Genomic DNA, 18744 nt, shown 5'->3' with positions numbered 1-18744 from the left:
AATGTGTTGTGTCTCAAGTAATTTCCCCAATTTTGGCTGGCCACGGCTCCCTACTTTGGAACTGCTTGTCCCCAAATGCTGTAGGGGCTGCTTGTACATATCCCTTACTCTAACCATCAGAAGAATTCGACAGCCCTTTGACTAACAGAGTCTGTCTACCTCTGTGGTTTTGTATTTAGCCTCATTACACAGCTCATTAACACTATCAACTCAACATGATCAAACGTGAGACTTCTTGTACATCATGGTGTAGGGTGTGGGTTGCCACTTAATGGTGTGTATTCATTGTTACTGGTTTTTTTAACAAAGGGAACACATCAAGGGTGTCTCTGTATAATTGACAAAACTGGCTCTTTGTGAATGGAGTGAAGTTGTAATTATTAAAATTGCAATAATAATAAACAACAAAGTGTAATTAAATCATGGTTTGTGTCAAGCAAAGCAATATGGAGCTTGTGCTGTAACTGTGCTTAGACAGGCAATTCCCAGTGACTGCTGCTTAATTCTGCACACGCTTCCTGGCTAATGGAATGTAATTGGCTGGTTTCAAGGTGAGGTGAGATGCGCAAGAAGAGTGAGGCTCTTGAAACTGCTTCACAATACTTTAATTTTAAGAGTCACAATGCAATGTTCACTTTTCAAGGTTAGGTAACACACTAATGATGCCCACAATTTCTTCATATAAATTCTTATTAGACTTATTCCTGTTGCGTGTCTTACAGGTCAATTAAGGTGGAAGTGTATGATTGGGACAGGGATGGCAGGTAGGTTTCTTCGTCATGTAGCCTTCTCCATGATTAGCACTGGTTAAATTGTGCAAGAATGCATAGTTTTTCCTTTCCCCATCTTTTCACTTGGAATGGAAACCTGAACTTGAAAGTGATTCCACTAACATGTACTCTTTTTCTTTTGGGTTTCAGTCATGACTTCATTGGGGAATTCACCACTAGCTACCGGGAGCTATCACGGGGACAGAGTCAATTCAATGTTTATGAGGTAAGTGGTTATAGCATTTGTTCTCCTGATGTAGTCAAAGTCATAGTCCATTATTTTTCTTGATTCTGACATTACTTCTCCTGTCATAAAGGTTTATGCTGAAAATGCTAGGGTTAGGTTCTATATGGAAAAAAAACTAGAGTCCTGGATACTCCATTTATCTGGAGAATTTCAGATGATTGGGTAATGCTGCTATTTCTGCTGCCTAGCTCCATCCTGTCCTCCAGTATAAACAAAAACAAGATGGATTGATTAGTACACATTAAGATGGAGATATCTGTTGTTTAGAAATGAAGATTACTTGTGAGGAGCTTTGTGAATGATCTAACAGAATTATTGAGTAATATTCTGCCTGGGATGGTGGGTAATTATACCAGGTTTCATGCAGCCTTCTGTGCAGAGGCACTGACTGATGTGTGATATTACCTGAGCTTGCACTGATGTGCCTATGTGAGTCACTCATTAGAGAATATGTCGATGTGGATTAAGTGTTAAGGAGACCAATGTCAACATGTAAATGCCTGGGGGAATAGAGGTATGGGGTGTGTGTATCAGAGGGATGGTTGAGGGGGTGAACCTCTTCCACTGTTTAGCTGGCATGACAAAAAATTGTATTTGTTAACCTTCACAAGGGCATGTTTTTCAGACAACACAGCATAAAACACTAGCAATGCCAGTTTCAGTGCTAATTTATGGGCTGTGAAAGCATTTTCCCCCTCATTAGACCTTAATACACTATAATTTATACACAGAGCAATATGAATACTGATCAATCAATTATTCATTATACATACGGCTCTGCACTGAAACTATCATGAGGTAAAGAAGCATTTGAATTTCTAACATTATCTTATTATATATGAGATTATCAAAGTGAGGGGTGGATTTGAAGGGAAGGAACACTTTGATGGATTATTACAGTTTGTCTAGCTGTCTTAATCTATATGAAGTCATGTTATGTTGGTGTATGTACATGCATGTGTGTATTGTACACTTCTTGGGGGTGGGAGGGGGAGAGAGAGAGAGAGAGTGAGAGAGAGAGACATAGATAGGCAGAGAGAGAGAGAAAGAGAGAGAGAGAAAACATATGTACGTAGGTGTACCCTGACATTATCTCTGTGGGAGGATGAAAAATGCGAGAGCTAGCGTAATGGAGCGTGACGGTGTCAGCAGGGTCCAGAGAGCAGCCGAGACTTCCAGCAAGTTAGAGCAGGATCAAGATCAGGAAGGACACCTCCATGTCAACCCTACCTTTAGCACACAAAACCAAGGCCAGGGCCAGCAGACGTTTTAGTGTAGCCCTTTCAGTTATATCCTGGGTACCAGTTTACACATGTAGCAGATCTACCAAATACTGATGTACTTTAGAATATGGCTAGGGAAGATAGAGAGATTTACTGAAATTTAGTTCATTTAACTAAATTAACTCATTCACTTCTAAGCAGATTTTTAAAAATTAAGCCATCAAGCCACCCGACAATTTCTCTTCATTTGCTGAAATGTGAACTGCATTCTGGTACAATCATAAGAATGATTTGACATGTCCTGAATATACCATTGTATGTCCTGAATGTATCACTGTATAATATGCACAAGATTTGTGTGGCTTTGTTAGAGCCGAGACTACTTCCTGTCAAGATTCATATTCATATTCATATTTCTTTCATATCAGCAGTGGATAGAGGATTTATTTATTTGCATATCTGAAGAGAAATTTCACACATTTATTATACTTTCTACTTTCTACTTTCTACTTGTTTAAAATACCACTGGCATATGTAAATGTGGGATTTCAGGTGGTGAATGCCAAAAAGAAAACGAAGAAAAGAAGATACATAAACTCTGGAACAGTAAGTCCCTTTCCCATGTGTTTAAGCAGCCTATCCTTTCAATAAAAACTACATTACATTTTAGTTGTATGAAGTGGCTCTATAAAGTGTGTAAACACTAAACATTTGAGTCAAACAAGCAAAATGTACAGTCTATACATCAATGTATAGTCTGTATTGGTTACCGTTTAGTTTTTCGGAACTGAGGCATTATCTTCAGCCTTCACAGTTGTTTAAGTCCAGTGGTTTGTATTCACTTTTAAGTGTGATAAGTGTCTTGTTCGGTTTTGTTGATGTGACTGGAGACGCAGTGGGAGTCCCGGCATTGAGCTGTACAGAGATGATAAAACTCTGCGGAAGAACTCGCACTGTGTAATTAAACAGCTGTGAATACTCCATCATTGGCATCTACCTTAGCAGAGAGACACACCATTTGTGTGATGACAACACTAATGAACAAGAACAAGCCGCTCTGGCAGTTGGAAGGGTGTGTGTTTCTGCGTGTTTGTGTGCGTGTCTGTGTGTGATCATTTGCTCTGAGGTAGATGTTATGTGTGGGACATATACCAATGTTGTACATTTTCTGTTTTCCTAAATTCTCAAGGTGACATTGCTCTCATTCTTGGTAGAGGCAGAACATACTTTTCTTGACTACATCAAGGCAGGGTGAGTACAACTGCACAGGCACATAAGAAAACACAAACACATGTGATAAGCTTCTCTAGGTTCCTTACATTTTCTCTCAACAAATAAATGTGTTAATGCAGTTTGTATAGACAGTTGTCAGTATGGGTTCTTACATGCTTGACAGACTGCTGAGAATATGCTTTATAGCACATAAGCTTTGATGTGAATATCAAAACTTTACAGTTTCACTGATCAGCATCTATAAAAACATAAAAAATGGAAAGGTAGACACAACAGACAGCTATTGTTGGCAGTGCTGTAAACATCATTTTGGGTTGCCAGGTCATCTCCAGATTTTCTCTGATGAAAGGGTGACCTTCTAAATGTAGGCCCTGATTGCAGGAAACCAATAATCTGTCTGTCCCTGAACCCCACGCTGAAGTGTTCAGGCCATGATTTTTATTTGCTAGCCTGGCCTGCGTTGCCGCTCCCCTCCTATCATCTTCAGGCTACAGCTCTGCTTGCCATCTACAGGTGCTCCTGCTTATATTTGTTGAAATTCACTGAGTGACTTTGTGACTTTCACCTAAAGGGGACACATTAAAATGCAGTTCAATATTTTTTTTTTTTGCAGTTGTTGCAACATTTTCAATGAATTCAGCATGGAATTATTCAACATAGCCTACCTTTAAAATTTAACCATACCTTTGCATTAAACACACACACACACACACCCCTTATCTGCATTAGTGAGTTTTTTCCCAGGTCACAACCAACTAGCTTCACATTACTGTCTTTGATAACGCATCCATCAGCTGTTTTAGCTCTGTTATCTCAGTGCAGAATGTGTTTCCTCATTGAACAGTAGCTGCCCTGATGTATAACCCTTGCTTGTTAGTATTCCTGTGTTCTACTAGGCTAGTAACTGAATTCCACTGTCACTGTGTCAGTCAGTCTGGAATGTGATGCGACGTGGGAGTATGTAAAAGAGGTGAAGGATGACGAGAAAGGCTGCGAGATGGAGGGAGTGATCTGACTGTGAAGGATGTGGCTGACCTTTCACTCTCAAACGATCCATGACAGCCTGGTGTCACCGATGCGTAGCATTCAAACTTTTTCTAGTCAACTTCTGAGCCACTTCCTATTAAGTGTCCATCTTTTTTCCCCATTCCCTGCCATTAGCTGCTGACCTTTGGTGCAAGCTCTGAGAATGCCATCTGAATTATTTCCATGGCAGGTTTCGACCACTTCAGAGTTTTTAATTCAGAGTGGCATTAACACCACCACCACCACAGACTAAATGCTTACATGACATCTACATTCTTCAGAAGACCAGAATTCTCATTCCCCCCATTCGTGAGATGAAATGAGAAAATGAAGAGGTTTCATTAATTTTTCGATTCAAGGAGGTGATTACAAAACAGGACATTAAGGCTCCAAAGCCACTAGCACCATAGTCATAAAGGTTAATATAATTGCTCAGGAGGCTTATTGAATGTTTAATTGCATTTTTGAAAAGAAATGGCATACAGGAATGAGATTTCTACATTGACCTGAATTTCGGTACATTTATTTTGGGCCAAGAGGGTACTTTTTGCATAGTTTTGCATACTATCTAGCCATATGTAGCTAAATCCCGCTGAGCTATGATAAATCAGATGAATCAGTTGAGCATTGTGTGTGTGTGTGTGTGTTCGTGTGTGTGTGTGTGTGTGTGTGTGTGTGTGTGTGTGTGTGTGTGTGTGTGTGCGTGTGTGTGTGTGTGTATGTCTGAGAGATAGAGAGATAGAAAGAGAGAGAGAGAGAGCAGGGGAGAGATCACACTTCAGTTCCACCCTTCAGCTTATAGAAAAATTGATGACTAATAGTCAGCTGAGGACATTCTTTATCCATCGTTCATGCCACTTCATATCTTTTTCCCCCCAACCCAGCAGAGGCACTGTATGTGTGGAACACTACTCTCTGTGCCGTACCTGTAGCGTCATAGTCCTTTTAAGTAACCTTAAGAAAAGATCTGTAAAAATATCATAAATTCGTCTGTGTTGGCTAAAGAAAATATATAATTTCTTTACATGATTATGGCCCCTTGACACATATACTATTTAAATATGATTGAATATTAATTACTGCATATGATAAGGATCTGTAATAATTTCATTCATTTCAAAAACTCTATACATTAAAATGTATATGTACATTCAAATTCTATGCCACACATTTATTTTGTAATATAGTATATGCCGATATACGACTCTTGCAGATTTTTAATGATATTTTGCATATGAGAAATATGATATATAGCTTTTCCAGAACATGGTATTTACAAATATGAGAATAAAAATGGTTTTATTGTAACTTTCTAGCACTGGAAAACTCTGGCATCTCCAGTTTGGCTAGAGCTTTTGATGGTAATGTTAGTTGGACATGCTCAATATAACACAGATGAATGTGCAGGGCTGGACCCGCTCCTCAGAGAAATCAGAAGTAATGGGAAAACCTCGAAATGGTCTGAGCACTACGAATGAAGATAAGTGAGCATAAGGAGATCTTGCTAATCACCGCTGTGCTTCTAATATCACTTTCTGGTTGCTTTACACTTAGGAGGGGGCATATATGAACTTTCACCTCCCCTCCAAAGCCTTTCCTTACGGACAGTATCTGCGGTTCTTATGAATACATTATTGTTATTGTAAGTGCTCTCACAGTGCAGCTATACAGTAGGTAAGTAGGTGTTCTGTATGTAGTGCTCCATATAAATCTTAATATTTTGATTCCCAGGCATTATTTGTGAGTGTCGATCCAGAATGGTGACTAGTGAACAGTGAACCAGAATGAAATGGTCTCTGCACTCAAAAATGCAGGAGTAAACTATTTTAAATAATTCATAATACATTCATGACACGGTAGCAAGTCTGTAACCAAATGCTCCACCACATTTATGGCCACAAATGAAAAATAAATGGATTGTTCTTCTTGAATGAACATTTTCCCAAGCCTGAGTATTTTGTTGTAAAACACCTCACAATAGCTGTAAACCACTATGATTTTTAAATATGTGCTGTGAACCTTCAGCTCTAATCCCTGCTGATACAAACTGACACTTTTATATCGCTGTCTCTGGACAGCTGTCAGTGGTATGCATTCACTGTGAACTCTGACATCCTCATAAATGTATAATGGCTGCTTATGGGAGTAGGCTGGTGGCTAGCTGAGACAGGTGAACACAGCTGCTTTGTTAGACAGGTAGCTGCAATCAGCACTGGGCTGCAGCTCCTGCTGACCTGAGACCTGTGCTCTGCCAACATGAAGCAGACAGGGCAGTTTTGTAGGTGCTGCTACAAATTGCCCCGTGCAGGCTGATTCAGAATAAGTGGTGCAGTATCATTTATAATGGCTTTCATTGAGGGGTTTGGGTTGGTCAAGCTGACCTAGATCCTTGTGATAGAGCAGCTATACTCGCCATCTCAATGTGAAGGGGAGCACAGGTGGTGATGGGGTTGCACAGCAGCAGCACAATGCAGGGTGCACAGGGAGTCATGATTTCACTGGCTTGTGCAACAGATGGTCGCTGTGTTAAAGCCATGGTGAGTTTCTGCTTTTAGATGAATTAGAGTGTATAAGATAAATACAATTGCTCCTCATCAGTGCCGTTTGCCTTGACAGCAATGGTTTTATTTATTTATCTATCTATTTATTTATTTATTTATTTATTTATTTGTTGGAATCTGGGCCATTTCTCCTAATTTCTTCTCCCTTGCCCCTCCAGCACTCAGATACATTTCACTGTGGCCATTGATTTCACAGCTTCGAATGGTAAGGATTTTTTTCACTGTTTTCAGGCTTCCGTGCTATTTTCGTATGCATAAACTATTATATTTAGAAAACAATTTAAAGCTTTCACACTCATGTGTAGGGTAACAAAGCTTCATGACACAAAGCTCCTTATAGCCACCATTTATGTGAACTATATTTTCTTTATGATTATTTACAAATTTGACCATTAATGTAATAGGTTAGCACTACTGAACTCTTTGATGATGAGTGATTGCTCAGAAGTGCTAACTGGGTTTTGAAAGTGCTTTTAGCATAAAATATGAATCAGACTTTATCTAGGTGTCCAAAGGACACTGATCCTGCTTCACTTTTTCAATATCTGGTTAAATAAATGTTTTGAGCTGTGTCTAAAATGTTAAAATGGAAAAATAAAAAGTAATTTTTCCTCCATTAAGAAAACAAAAGGAAAAGCATTAACAATTAATAAAGTTATTTCCAAAAGCAATATTTTTAAATAATACGTTTTTCTTTCAACTGCCTATTGAAATAAACCCTTTATTCATAATTCTTGTTTACTAAACTTCTCAGAACAAAATGCATCACTGAATGATGCTATTATATCTTATCCTATATCTTAATGGATTTTATAGTTTTCTTCTAAAAACAGGCATTTTGTTGAAATATTTTTTTTAACTTACTGTAAAGTGGCTTAAAAGGTTTAGTTGCAGTTCCCCTTCACTTCCTGCATGTTTTGTCTTCTGTAAAACATGATCTTCCTTCTGCCTTTGAACTCTAAGGGAATCCGTCTCAGTCCACATCTCTGCACTATATGAATCCATACCAGATGAACGCATATGCCATGGCTCTAAAGGCAGTAGGAGAGATCATCCAGGACTATGACAGTGACAAGATGTTCCCTGCACTGGGCTTCGGTGCCAAGTTACCCCCTGATGGGAGGGTGTCCCATGAGTTCCCCTTGGTAACTGCTGTTCAGATGTTAAATACTTCATGTCCAAATACTTTTTTTCCCAGATAGTCATGCACAGTTACGTGATCTTTCGATGTGGATGGTTTGATTAAAAAAAAAATCCTAAAATGCCTAAATTGCTTGGAGCTTGGAAAAGGGATCTTGTTTTCTTGGTAAATGAGTTGTCTAAATTCTTAGATCATTACTGAGTGTCATTACCTGAATACTTGTGCAAAATACAATTTCATGTTGTTATTCTTGTGTTAATATTTGCCTGGTTGTTTGTGTGGATATATAAATGTTCTTAAATATGTTTATGTTTGGTTACATTTATTTTTAATGTATAAATAAGACTCTCTGAAGTTCCATTACCTTGCTCATTATTCTCATTTCAGTATTCATGATGTGTGAACTATCCCAGCTCATCAGAACTTGAATACTCTCAATTAGTCTTCTCTCCCTCCCTTTCCTCCTTATTCCTCTATTTTTGCTCTCCTTCCCTTAGTTAATATTATAGGGCATCAGCATAAATCCACTAATGAAGTCTACAGTGTGTCAGCTCATTTACATATTATACAACCGATGGAGGTCTTTGCTCCTTTAAAATTGCTTATTTGGTAAACCATGTAGCGTGTAAATGTTGAAAGCACAGGTTCCCTGAAGCAGGGACTTTCCCATGTGCTTATGACTGCATTCACTTATAGCTTATTGCTCTGGTTTTGATTTATGCCCTATGGCAGACATATAGTTTATTACTGACATATGACATATGTGGCATAGGCTTTTGTCACTCAAATTCAGAATTCTTTATCTAACATACATCACATTGTTTGCTCTTTTGTATCTGTTGAAGAATGGCAATGTAGATAACCCATACTGCAATGGCATGGAGGGTATCCTAGAAGCTTACCACCAGAGCCTTAAGACAGTTCAGCTCTATGGGCCAACCAACTTCGCCCCAGTCGTCAATCATGTGGCAAGGTGAGTCAAGAGACAGACAAATGGAGCATCAAGCAGAGTACAATATGTTGCTCATGTTCTTGTGACGAGCACACAGATGTCCAGCCTGCTACTATGCTTGAGAGATCTCCTGATCATCATATGAGAAAAAGGTTGTGACATTGCAGTACTATTAATATGTTCACTTACAAAATAGACTAAAAAAATTGCTTTACTCACTTTATTACATAGTTTATTTCCAATATATGTCTGAAAACATATATTTCCAATATATTTCTTAGTGAATGAGTCTGAAAATAAAGTAATAACTTTAATTGCCAGTTGCAAAAGTGAAGGGGAAATGAAGATGTTGGGATGTTAGCCTGATGCATGCTGTTGGGTGCTGCTTGGTGACAGAGAATAAGTGAAAGTAACTGATATTGCAGACAGCACCTGACCCCCTTGTTCTAGTTTTTAATGAAACGTGTCGTCTTGATGTGTGAGACCTTCAAGAGACACAAGAGATGTCATTCTGTGGGCCCCAACTGTGTCTGCCCTCCTCTTCTCTTTATTTTATAGTAATGAGAGGAGATGCCATTTTCCCTATGAGTTACACTCCATTTGCTTTGGCTTAAGGCTCTGGAAATGAACGATACCAGGTGTGTCAGTGCTGCTTGATCTAACATTAGTCAGACTAGCTTGGGATCACTGCCACTGTCTGCATGTGAGAGGGGTTCAGTCTAAGATCTGATCTTTGATCTGTAGCCTGGTCTTCTGTCTACAATCTGATCTCACGTTACATTTCCCAACTTGCACTAGCCTATTAGATTCAAAGAGTGATTTGGGGGATTATGATGGTGGCGAAGGTCAGAGATCCAAGATAAAAATGCATTCACTCACGTGTGGATATGGCAAAGGATTATTTGGTGGTTGACAATCATCGGTTTGTTTCTATAGTTCATGTTCAGCATTTGTCTTGAGACAGGGTATCAAAGTTTGAGAATTTTTGAATATTGACTATTCAAAAGTTTTTTGAATAAGAAAAAGCAAGTCAACCTTACTGTCATCCTGTTCAGGTATTCAGGTATGCAGTGGTACCATATTCAGGTATACAGTGAGATGATATAGCATTTCCACAAGCTCAGGGTACATCGCTAAGCAAAATAAGGGTAAACCATATGAACTTATGAATATCATACTAGAATGACTGGACAAATTACATGTGATTGTAAAGCATCATAAGTCGCAGCATATACGGATGCTGAAACATGTAGAATGCAAAGTACCTAAAGTTAGAATCAGGAAGAGCATTCTCTAAAAGGTAAATGTGATGTATAATAAAGAGCTAGTGCAGTTGTGTTTGTGTGTCTGTCACATGGGAGGCAGGCATTAGGATGTTCAGGAGCCTGATGGCTTTGTGGAAGAAGCAGTTACTAGCTAAACTGGCCTGGCCACTGTGGTACCTCATGCCAGATGGCGACAGGGCACATAGTCCATGAGAGGGTCGAGAGGTGTCATCCACTACACAGGAAGCTTTACATATGCTTTTTTTTTTTTTTGGTGCATAAGAGAGAGATGCCAGTGTTCTCATGTGCCTCTTCAAGTGTGGTGGTTTTCTACAGCTTGGCAATTTGTGCTTTGGAGCATGTGCATACTAATGCTCAGTTGCTTTGGGGTTTTTTTGTGTGTGTATGTGTATGTGTGTGTGTGTGTGTGTGTGTGTGTGTGTGTGTGTGTGTGTGTGTGTGTGTGTGTGTGTGTGTGTGTGAGTGTGTGTGTGTGCATTAGATATGCAGCAGCGGTGCAGGATGGTTCTCAGTACTTTGTCCTCCTCATCATCACTGATGGAGTCATATCAGATATGGCTCAGACTAAAGAGGCCATAGTCAACGTGAGTGCTTTACTACCCATATATGTAAATGTCTCTCTCTCTTTTTCTCTCTATACTGCATACACACACACTCTTGCACACACACTCACATACACACTCATGCACCACACGCACACACACACACACACACACACACACACACACACACACATAGAAGCAAACACATTTTTTATCAAACAAACTTGGTCATTGCCTTTGCATCTGCCTCTCTGTCTCCAAGTATGTGTCAGTTTCTCTCACTCTGTTGCATCATGTAACAATATACCTGCAGGCCAAAACTTATTTAAGAGGAGTAAAGTTTTACTCAGAAGCTGCATCTCCAGAAGCTTTTCTGCCAAACATCTGGAGCAGGACAGCTGTTGCTCTGTCATCTGTTACCCAGCAGACTGGATTTAAAGGGAATTTGCGACTGTTAGTCAAACTTTTAGAACAGCCACACCTTCCTTTTAAGATCTTGTCTGCTGCTCTGTCTCTTCACTTCATCTACCTCACTTCCTGCTTCGTCTCTTCAATAACCATACACTGAATATTGCCTGAAATTACAAAATCTTTATATACTTTTTTATACCTGTAATTTTTTTTTTTGTTGGGGGGGATCAAGATCACACCTTGAATGTGCCCAATCCAGCTCTAAGTAAAATGACTCTCACTTTTTCCAGATGGTATCATGTTGACTGGATTAAGTGAGCACTTGGCCATGAGACACCTTTCTCTGTCTCCCACTCACCAGCTGCTGGGTAAATTATGCCGCAGGATTTCCCAACCTGACAGGCCAAGATGGCACAGCCAGTGACTGCACCCTAATGCGTTTGTTCCAGTACAGACACCAAAACACACTCTCTCCTTCTCTCTCTCCTTCGGTCTCCCTGTCTCTCTCACTGTCTCTCCTTGTCTCTCTCTGTCTTCCTTTATTTTCTCCTTTTTCTCTTTCTCATCCATTTTGCATTCCACAGACACAGCTCTTCCTCAGAGCTATTTATCAAGCAAAGTTTCAAAACCACAGTTGCTCTGCATACAGTTTACAAGGGTAAAGCCATTAACAGAGGTTGGGCTGTGTGGGTGTGCCAGTGCTGCACTTGTTTATCGATAACAAATGTTGATCAGGTCATAGGTTTTCTCAAACACCAAGCAGAACTGTGACTGAAACCATATTTAGGCCAAAATAAATATGAAAGATGTAAAGTGTATTTTTGAAGGAGTAGACATATACATACATAGTGATGTGTTAATGAATGAAAAAGAATAGAAATGAACAAAGCTTTACTCTAGCAGTAGTGACAAAGCAAAAGCCTGTGATTTTGTGTTTGTGTGTGTGTGTGCATCCTTTCCTCAATTCAGTATTTTCTCTCTGTGATGAGTTATGTCCCTTGAGAGCTTTTCAAAGAGCACTGCCCTACTTCCACTTGCATATTTTTCCTTTTCTTTCTTTTTTTTTTTCCTTTTTGTCACCTCTTAGCAAAAAGGTATTCAGCCTATATCCCCATAACCACAAAACTTAAGTAGATGTCTCTAACTTATGGCTTCTCATTTACTTTCAATTTGTATTGCTTCTGTCTTATCACTGATAATGTATCCCTGTGAATCATATGGTTCTCTGTGTATATTAAATCTAAACCTTATTAGATATGGAATTTGAACGATGTGATTTATGTTTAAAAATGTTTGGAAAGCTTGATTATGTCCCCAGACATTGGTGATTGTGGTTGGGCTTATCATTAATGGTGAGAGTGGTGGCTGACAAAATGGGGGGAGTGGAGTGGCTAGTTTCAGGGTAGGGGAAAGTGCTGGGTGTAGGTGTGTGTGTGTGTGTGTGTGTGTGTGTGTGTGTGTGCTTGTGTGTGTGTGTGTGTGTGTGTGTGTGCTTGTGTGTGTGTGTGTGTGTGTGTGTGTGTGTGTGTGTGTGTGCTTGTGTGTATATATGTGAGAGTGAAGGTATATGCTCCATACATTTTAGTTGCAGTGTCATTTGGATGTGTGTGAGGCTCCTGGAGCCCTTCCAATTTAAAAGGGTTTCATTATAGCCTCACAGTCTTATCTGCCTGGTGCTGTACATGCCCTGGCCACAATCACCCAACAGATTATTCTGTTTGGATGAGTATTCTCAGCAAGAGACACAGGGCTCAAATTTAAGATCATCTCTAATCTTACTTATGTATTTAGGAAAAAATGAAATGCAGTACGTACTCCAATTTTTATTCATTAATTAAAACATTTTTGGCCTCATCAAATTAGGACAAAATGTTATGCAATAATTGTTTATTTGTACTGTAGAGGTCTCCCTTAGGGAAAACACTTCAGATTTCGAATACCTGACTTACTGAGAGATTTCTCATTTTCACTAGCCAGCCAAGAGCTCATACCCAGGCTTTTTTTCTTTAAATAACAAGGCTACCCTGACAGTTAAACATTACACTGGGCACCGGTACAGCACACCAACAGGCAGAAACCTGGTCCACGAAATTAGTTAAGTACAGCGATGCAGCGATGACGGGTCTTGGGTTGTTGGTGGAGGATGAGTGTTCTTTTTTCACTTTTTTGTGTACAAAATGTTGTTATTGTAATGGATTTTGCATTAGTATTTAAAATGCTACAATCTACGTGTACAATGTACATGTACAATACCTCAATCTGTGGTTGTTTCTAACATTATTGTTATTAACTCATATATTTTGCTCATTGAAGTATGTGAGTTGTATTGTCCTGTATTATATTCCTTGTGATTTACAGGCTGCTAAACTCCCCATGTCCATTATCATCGTTGGAGTTGGACAGGCTGAGTTTGATGGTAAGACTGGAAATCTCTTCCATTCCTCCAAGCTGTTCACTTCACTTGGGAGTCTGAGCACCTGATCTAAAAGGAAGGAATCCATAAACAGGAACAATCTTTGCTTTCAATTCTTAAAGCTGTGTTTTAAATCTGCACTGCAGCCAAATAAAGGGAACGTTTGGGTTGGAGATCAACTACTTGGAGAGATTTTGGGACTTTTGGCTAATAAGCAGATGTCAACCTGCTGGATTGTTCAGGGTTCACAGCTGTTGAACATAATGAGCACGTAGCACCATCTGCCTCCAGTGCTCACACTGGAACTTTCATTACGTTCCAGCAGAGACGATAATATGCATGTCATGAATGCAGTTGACGGAATAATAAGTTTTATTGACCAAAGGGCTGATGACATTAACTTTTCTTTCCAGCCATGGTTGAGTTGGACGGTGATGACATCAGAATATCCTCAAGAGGAAAATTGGCAGAAAGAGACATTGTACAGGTAATTTGCTAATTTTGTTTCTAACACTTAACCTTATTTGCTACATGGGACAACTGTCAGTCAGCTGTCAGAAAAAATCTGCACTTACCAGGGTGAAACCTGAAATGGTCCATTGTTATGTTTCACAACTCTTAAATTACTTTTGCAGAACAACAGTCTGCTATAACAGTTTGCTATAATGTCTTTATGAAACTGATATATTAAGGGAATGTATACATGGGTTTGTTGACGTTGGTTGTGCAGAGAAAAATGCTTCAAGGAATAGACCATTCCAGCCTACCTTTAATAAACCCTAAAATAAAGAGAGAATTCAAATAATAGAAGAAGATGGATGAGCAAGGACATTTTTACAGAGTTTAATTCCGGGTAGCCTAGGGCTTCCAGTTTTTGAAGTAGACTGTCATGTTACACATTACACACAGTAAAGACTTTGGTGTGTGCAAAAAACGAAATGTAGAAATAATCAATTTTCCTCACCAACCAAAATTATGCTCAACATTTGTTCCCAGTGTTTATCTTTACCCAACTTAGTGTTCTTCTTGCTTTTTTTGTGTGCAAAAGACTCCAACACTACAGTGATTTAATGAATGCCCATCCATGTTATTTGGTTTAAATAGGCTGTACAAACTTCTTTTAACTCTTCATTGTATCAATAGTTTGTGCCATTCAGGGACTACATGGACCGTACAGGGAACCACGTGCTCAGCATGGCGCGGCTGGCCAAGGACGTGTTGGCGGAGATCCCAGATCAGTTAATCTTGTACATGAAATCCCGAGGCATCAAACCCAACCAGACCCCACCAGACTGTAGTCCTGGCGGTCTCAGCCCCACCACTGCCATATGAGTTTACACAGACCAAGTTTAGAGACAACAAGCCACAGATCATCTCTCTCTGGATGTCTGGATCTCAATCGCCACCAATTTCAAAAGACTCCATATGAGTTTACATGATCTAGAGCAAAGGGCAAAGCAATAGCTACAACTATGGCTATAGCTAACACCCTTCCTTTAGGTCTTACTTGTATGACGGACTCTATTCCCTGATCCAGTGGTGCCGATTTTAGTAGGCAGTGAAGTAAATAATTCATTTTGGATGCCACATGTATTCAATCTAAAATGCTTGGGATCAATACGATTCTGCTTGGGATAAGGCACAGATATTCTTATGGGCATGGTATTAGTTCAGGTTTGGACCTTGTTCACAACCTTTATTGCAGACTTAGAGATTTACAGACATGTTTATAAGGGATCCCCAGATGACAAGAGCCTTTCACTTCCATTTGTTTGTTTGAGATGTAACTGAGTAGCTTCAGGACGCCTGTGAAATTTAACTTTTTTAGGACAGGTAGTGATACTGCAACTGGGATCAGTAAACTGTCACATGGTCAAATTGTAACTATATTACCCTGCAAAGGTATTTGATACAGCATATTTGATACAGTAGAATGTTATGTTTGTGTTAAATTTGTAGATACTTTTGCAGCATGGTGTTGCTGGGACTTGGGGAATGTCTGTATAGTGAATTGGGAGTAATATCTTTCATGCTGGTATTCAATCTTTAGTTTTTTAGCTCTGTGACATGATAAGCTTTTTTATTGTAAAGCATGAAAAACATATACCCAATTGTACAGGGTACCTACTGTATTGTATATGCTTAGTGAAGACAATAGATAAGTTTTATGAAGAATTACACTGATTGAGCAATCATTATTATTGTATTTCGTTATCAAATATCAGTTAACAAAAGCTATGGACCCAAGTACAAGAGAAGCACAAGTATTTTCTTAATGTAAAAACTAAATTGTAAACCAGCTCTAAAATTCATAAACCAGCAGAAACCAACACTCATCATGGAACACAGCAAAAGCCAAGCAAGTTTTGTCAAATGCAACTATATTTCAAACTAACCATGTACTTACAAATGTACCATTTTCTGGTAACACCATAATTCCTTAACCTCTTAAATTCTAAAACTCCACGATTTAGTTATTAATCTTAAGGCATATTGTTGATTAATTTTATTAACAGAATTTAGCCAATTATACTACATAAATTATACTAAATAAATAACTACACATAAAGTAATATGAAAGCTCTGTTGTTACAAGAGTGAGTAATAAGAGTCTGGATGCACCGGCTGGTGTAATCTTGTTTCGGATGTTTAGAGGACTATGAGCAGATGAACAAACAGAACGGTAGTGATTTGGAACATCAGCACATTTCACAGTTATTGACAGATCAGAGAGAGGGAATGTATGGCATTTTAAATAGTATAAGAGGCCCGCAACATCAATCAGCACTTCTCCTGGTGAACAAGTTTGATTGCTTTCATGTTCAAATGTTATGATTTTGTCCCAGATTTCATTTTTGATTGCTCAGCTTTCCATTATTCGAGAGCATTGGTGATTACATGGAGATGGCTGTCTGAGAGAGAGGCTGAAGCCTCACAAGGGCTCAGTTCCCAAAAAGAACGCAGGACAAAATTATTATTATATTGTTAGAGAGCAAAGCAACATGCACACTCATTTTGGAAAGCTAGATTCAGATTGGTAGATTGATGAGTGAATATAAGGTAATGTTTCTAAAGTATAATTTAATTGGGTGCATTGTATTTTCCAGTTGCGTATGGTGAAAAATGTGATTCAATATGACCTTTGACTTCATGGATTGCCTTTAGCACATTAAGTCAAAGGTCTGTTTGGCTCAGTAATCTGTGCATTTTACGCACCGGCTGAATTATTATCCCTTGTGATGATTTTTATGGATGATATCTGGTATAAACTGAATAAGTAACTGATTTATAATGATTGCTAAATAAGGACATGCATGTTAAATAACCTTATGATGTTACTGTTGAAATCATCTCAGTCATGTAAATCTCATCAATAATGAATTTATTTATATACGTCATCAATAATGAAGCACAAACAACAGTTTAGTAACAATCAGTATGTTTTATTGACTTGTCTGAATGGTTGTCACTAAACAAGCACAATTTAGTAAATATTTACCAGATAAATGTATGACAATGTCTTATTTTCAGTCCTCCTTTTATATTTATTCATTTGTTTTGCTGAACTAGCTTTGCTCACTTGCAATTGCTCACTCATACTCTAGTTACTTTCTTTTGGTGTGTCTGCTGGTGCATTAACTATATTGTAATATTAGATTTAATGAACTATCAGATTTAATTTTAAGGAGTTACTTTCCTGTATAATTTGACATGCTGAATTGTACTGCTTTAGAAGTTCCATAAATGACTTGCTGTAAGTCATAGCCAAGGAATCGTTGATGGATTTTGTCCATAACAATGGTAGCAAGGACCCCCCCACCCACCCACCAAGATATGAGTCATAGCCTTGTGGCATAAAGAGCACAGCTTCAACAAGGGAGAGTGTGGGAAAAAACAACACCCACTGAAGCATATGGTGACAGGTTTGGTACCTGGACCTCTGCTTTTCCCCTGACGGGATGCCACCCATGCAGTGCCAACGCTTGCTCTGTGAGATGTGTGTGTTGGTGCTAGTGCAGCTGAAGGGGAGGCTTCCTCGTGTATTCTGGGCTCAGTGTAGTGGCTGGAGCGAGGCTAGTGCAGCCCTGCTGCCCCACACAACTCCTCTTCTGGCCTGGTTCTGCTCATTGTCTGTTCTTTCTTCTATCTCACCTCTCCTGGTCTCAGCTGATGTGCATGGCGGGTAGTCTCCCGAACTGAGCATCGCAAGCATCTTTTCCCATGGTTTCATGAAATTTGTAATGGATTACCTTGATATGGAAACAAATAAAAACAATGGCAACTTTTACAAATAGTGTAAGTGTTATTTTGGTTGTTCGTGAATCAATCACCAATCAGTGTGGAGATGTAAAGCCTGATGAAGGTGTAAAGTTAGAGAAGAGATTCCTCATGAATGCATGAAGCTTCACTTACTCAGAAGAGGCAGGTGTGCATTTACATACCTCTATTTACTCCATTTTCTTTGGAAAAGGCGCAATCTCCTAGTGGCTTGCAAGGCTCAGATGAATGCTCACATTCACTCGTAGTGAAATGTCATTTAGTCCATTTTCTTGAGTAATAAGTATCCTACATTACACATTGCTTTTCTCGCACCAAAGTAGTCTCCTTCTCTCTGCTTTCCTTGCTTGTCTGAGATGTGGTATATGGTCAAGAGAGAATTTAATGGTGCCTGATTATCATCCGCATTATACTGGACAAAAAGGATAGACACATTGGATCTGTGGTTCAGACTACACAGTGTCAGTGTGTGGTTCCTGATGCAAAATGTGACTTCCAAACTTATTAGTTTAAATTAAAATGGAAAATAATTGTACAGCTGAATATAATAAAAATAAAATTAAAAAATACATTAAAAAGGTCCCTTTGGAAAAGCACGTATGTTTCCATCACACAGTTTTGGTCATTGGTAAAGATTACTGTTACACAGAATCCCCTACTG

At 39.0% G+C, this 18744-nt stretch overlaps 1 protein-coding gene across 5 annotated transcripts in view; it reads left to right on the top strand.

Moving 5' to 3' along the window:
* Window positions 1-17634, top strand: part of cpne5a (copine Va) — a 56000-nt gene extending 38366 nt beyond the window's left edge. For 3 of the 5 annotated variants that reach the window (XM_027030079.3, XM_027030078.3, XM_027030081.3), the window contains 11 exons: window positions 723-764; window positions 921-996; window positions 2793-2846; window positions 3430-3491; window positions 7219-7265; window positions 8024-8205; window positions 9047-9174; window positions 10921-11023; window positions 13751-13808; window positions 14219-14292; window positions 14949-17634. In XM_027030079.3, coding sequence (XP_026885880.1) covers window positions 723-764; window positions 921-996; window positions 2793-2846; window positions 3430-3491; window positions 7219-7265; window positions 8024-8205; window positions 9047-9174; window positions 10921-11023; window positions 13751-13808; window positions 14219-14292; window positions 14949-15137 — 1015 coding nt within the window. In that variant the 3' untranslated portion in view covers window positions 15138-17634. Of the gene's footprint in view, window positions 1-722; window positions 765-920; window positions 997-2792; window positions 2847-3429; window positions 3492-7218; window positions 7266-8023; window positions 8206-9046; window positions 9175-10920; window positions 11024-11682; window positions 13809-14218; window positions 14293-14948 lie in introns of those variants that run through there. The other 2 variants (XR_014119923.1, XR_014119922.1) reach the window with 2 other exon arrangements.
* The last annotated feature ends 1110 nt before the right edge of the window (window positions 17635-18744 follow it).

The sequence above is a fragment of the Electrophorus electricus genome, chromosome 25 (genome assembly GCF_041902795.1).
Source record: "Electrophorus electricus isolate QZ-2024a chromosome 25, ASM4190279v1, whole genome shotgun sequence".
Lineage (NCBI taxonomy): Eukaryota > Metazoa > Chordata > Actinopteri > Gymnotiformes > Gymnotidae > Electrophorus > Electrophorus electricus.
Note: the sequence above shows the minus strand (reverse complement) of the source record. Positions and strands in the feature narration are given on the sequence as shown.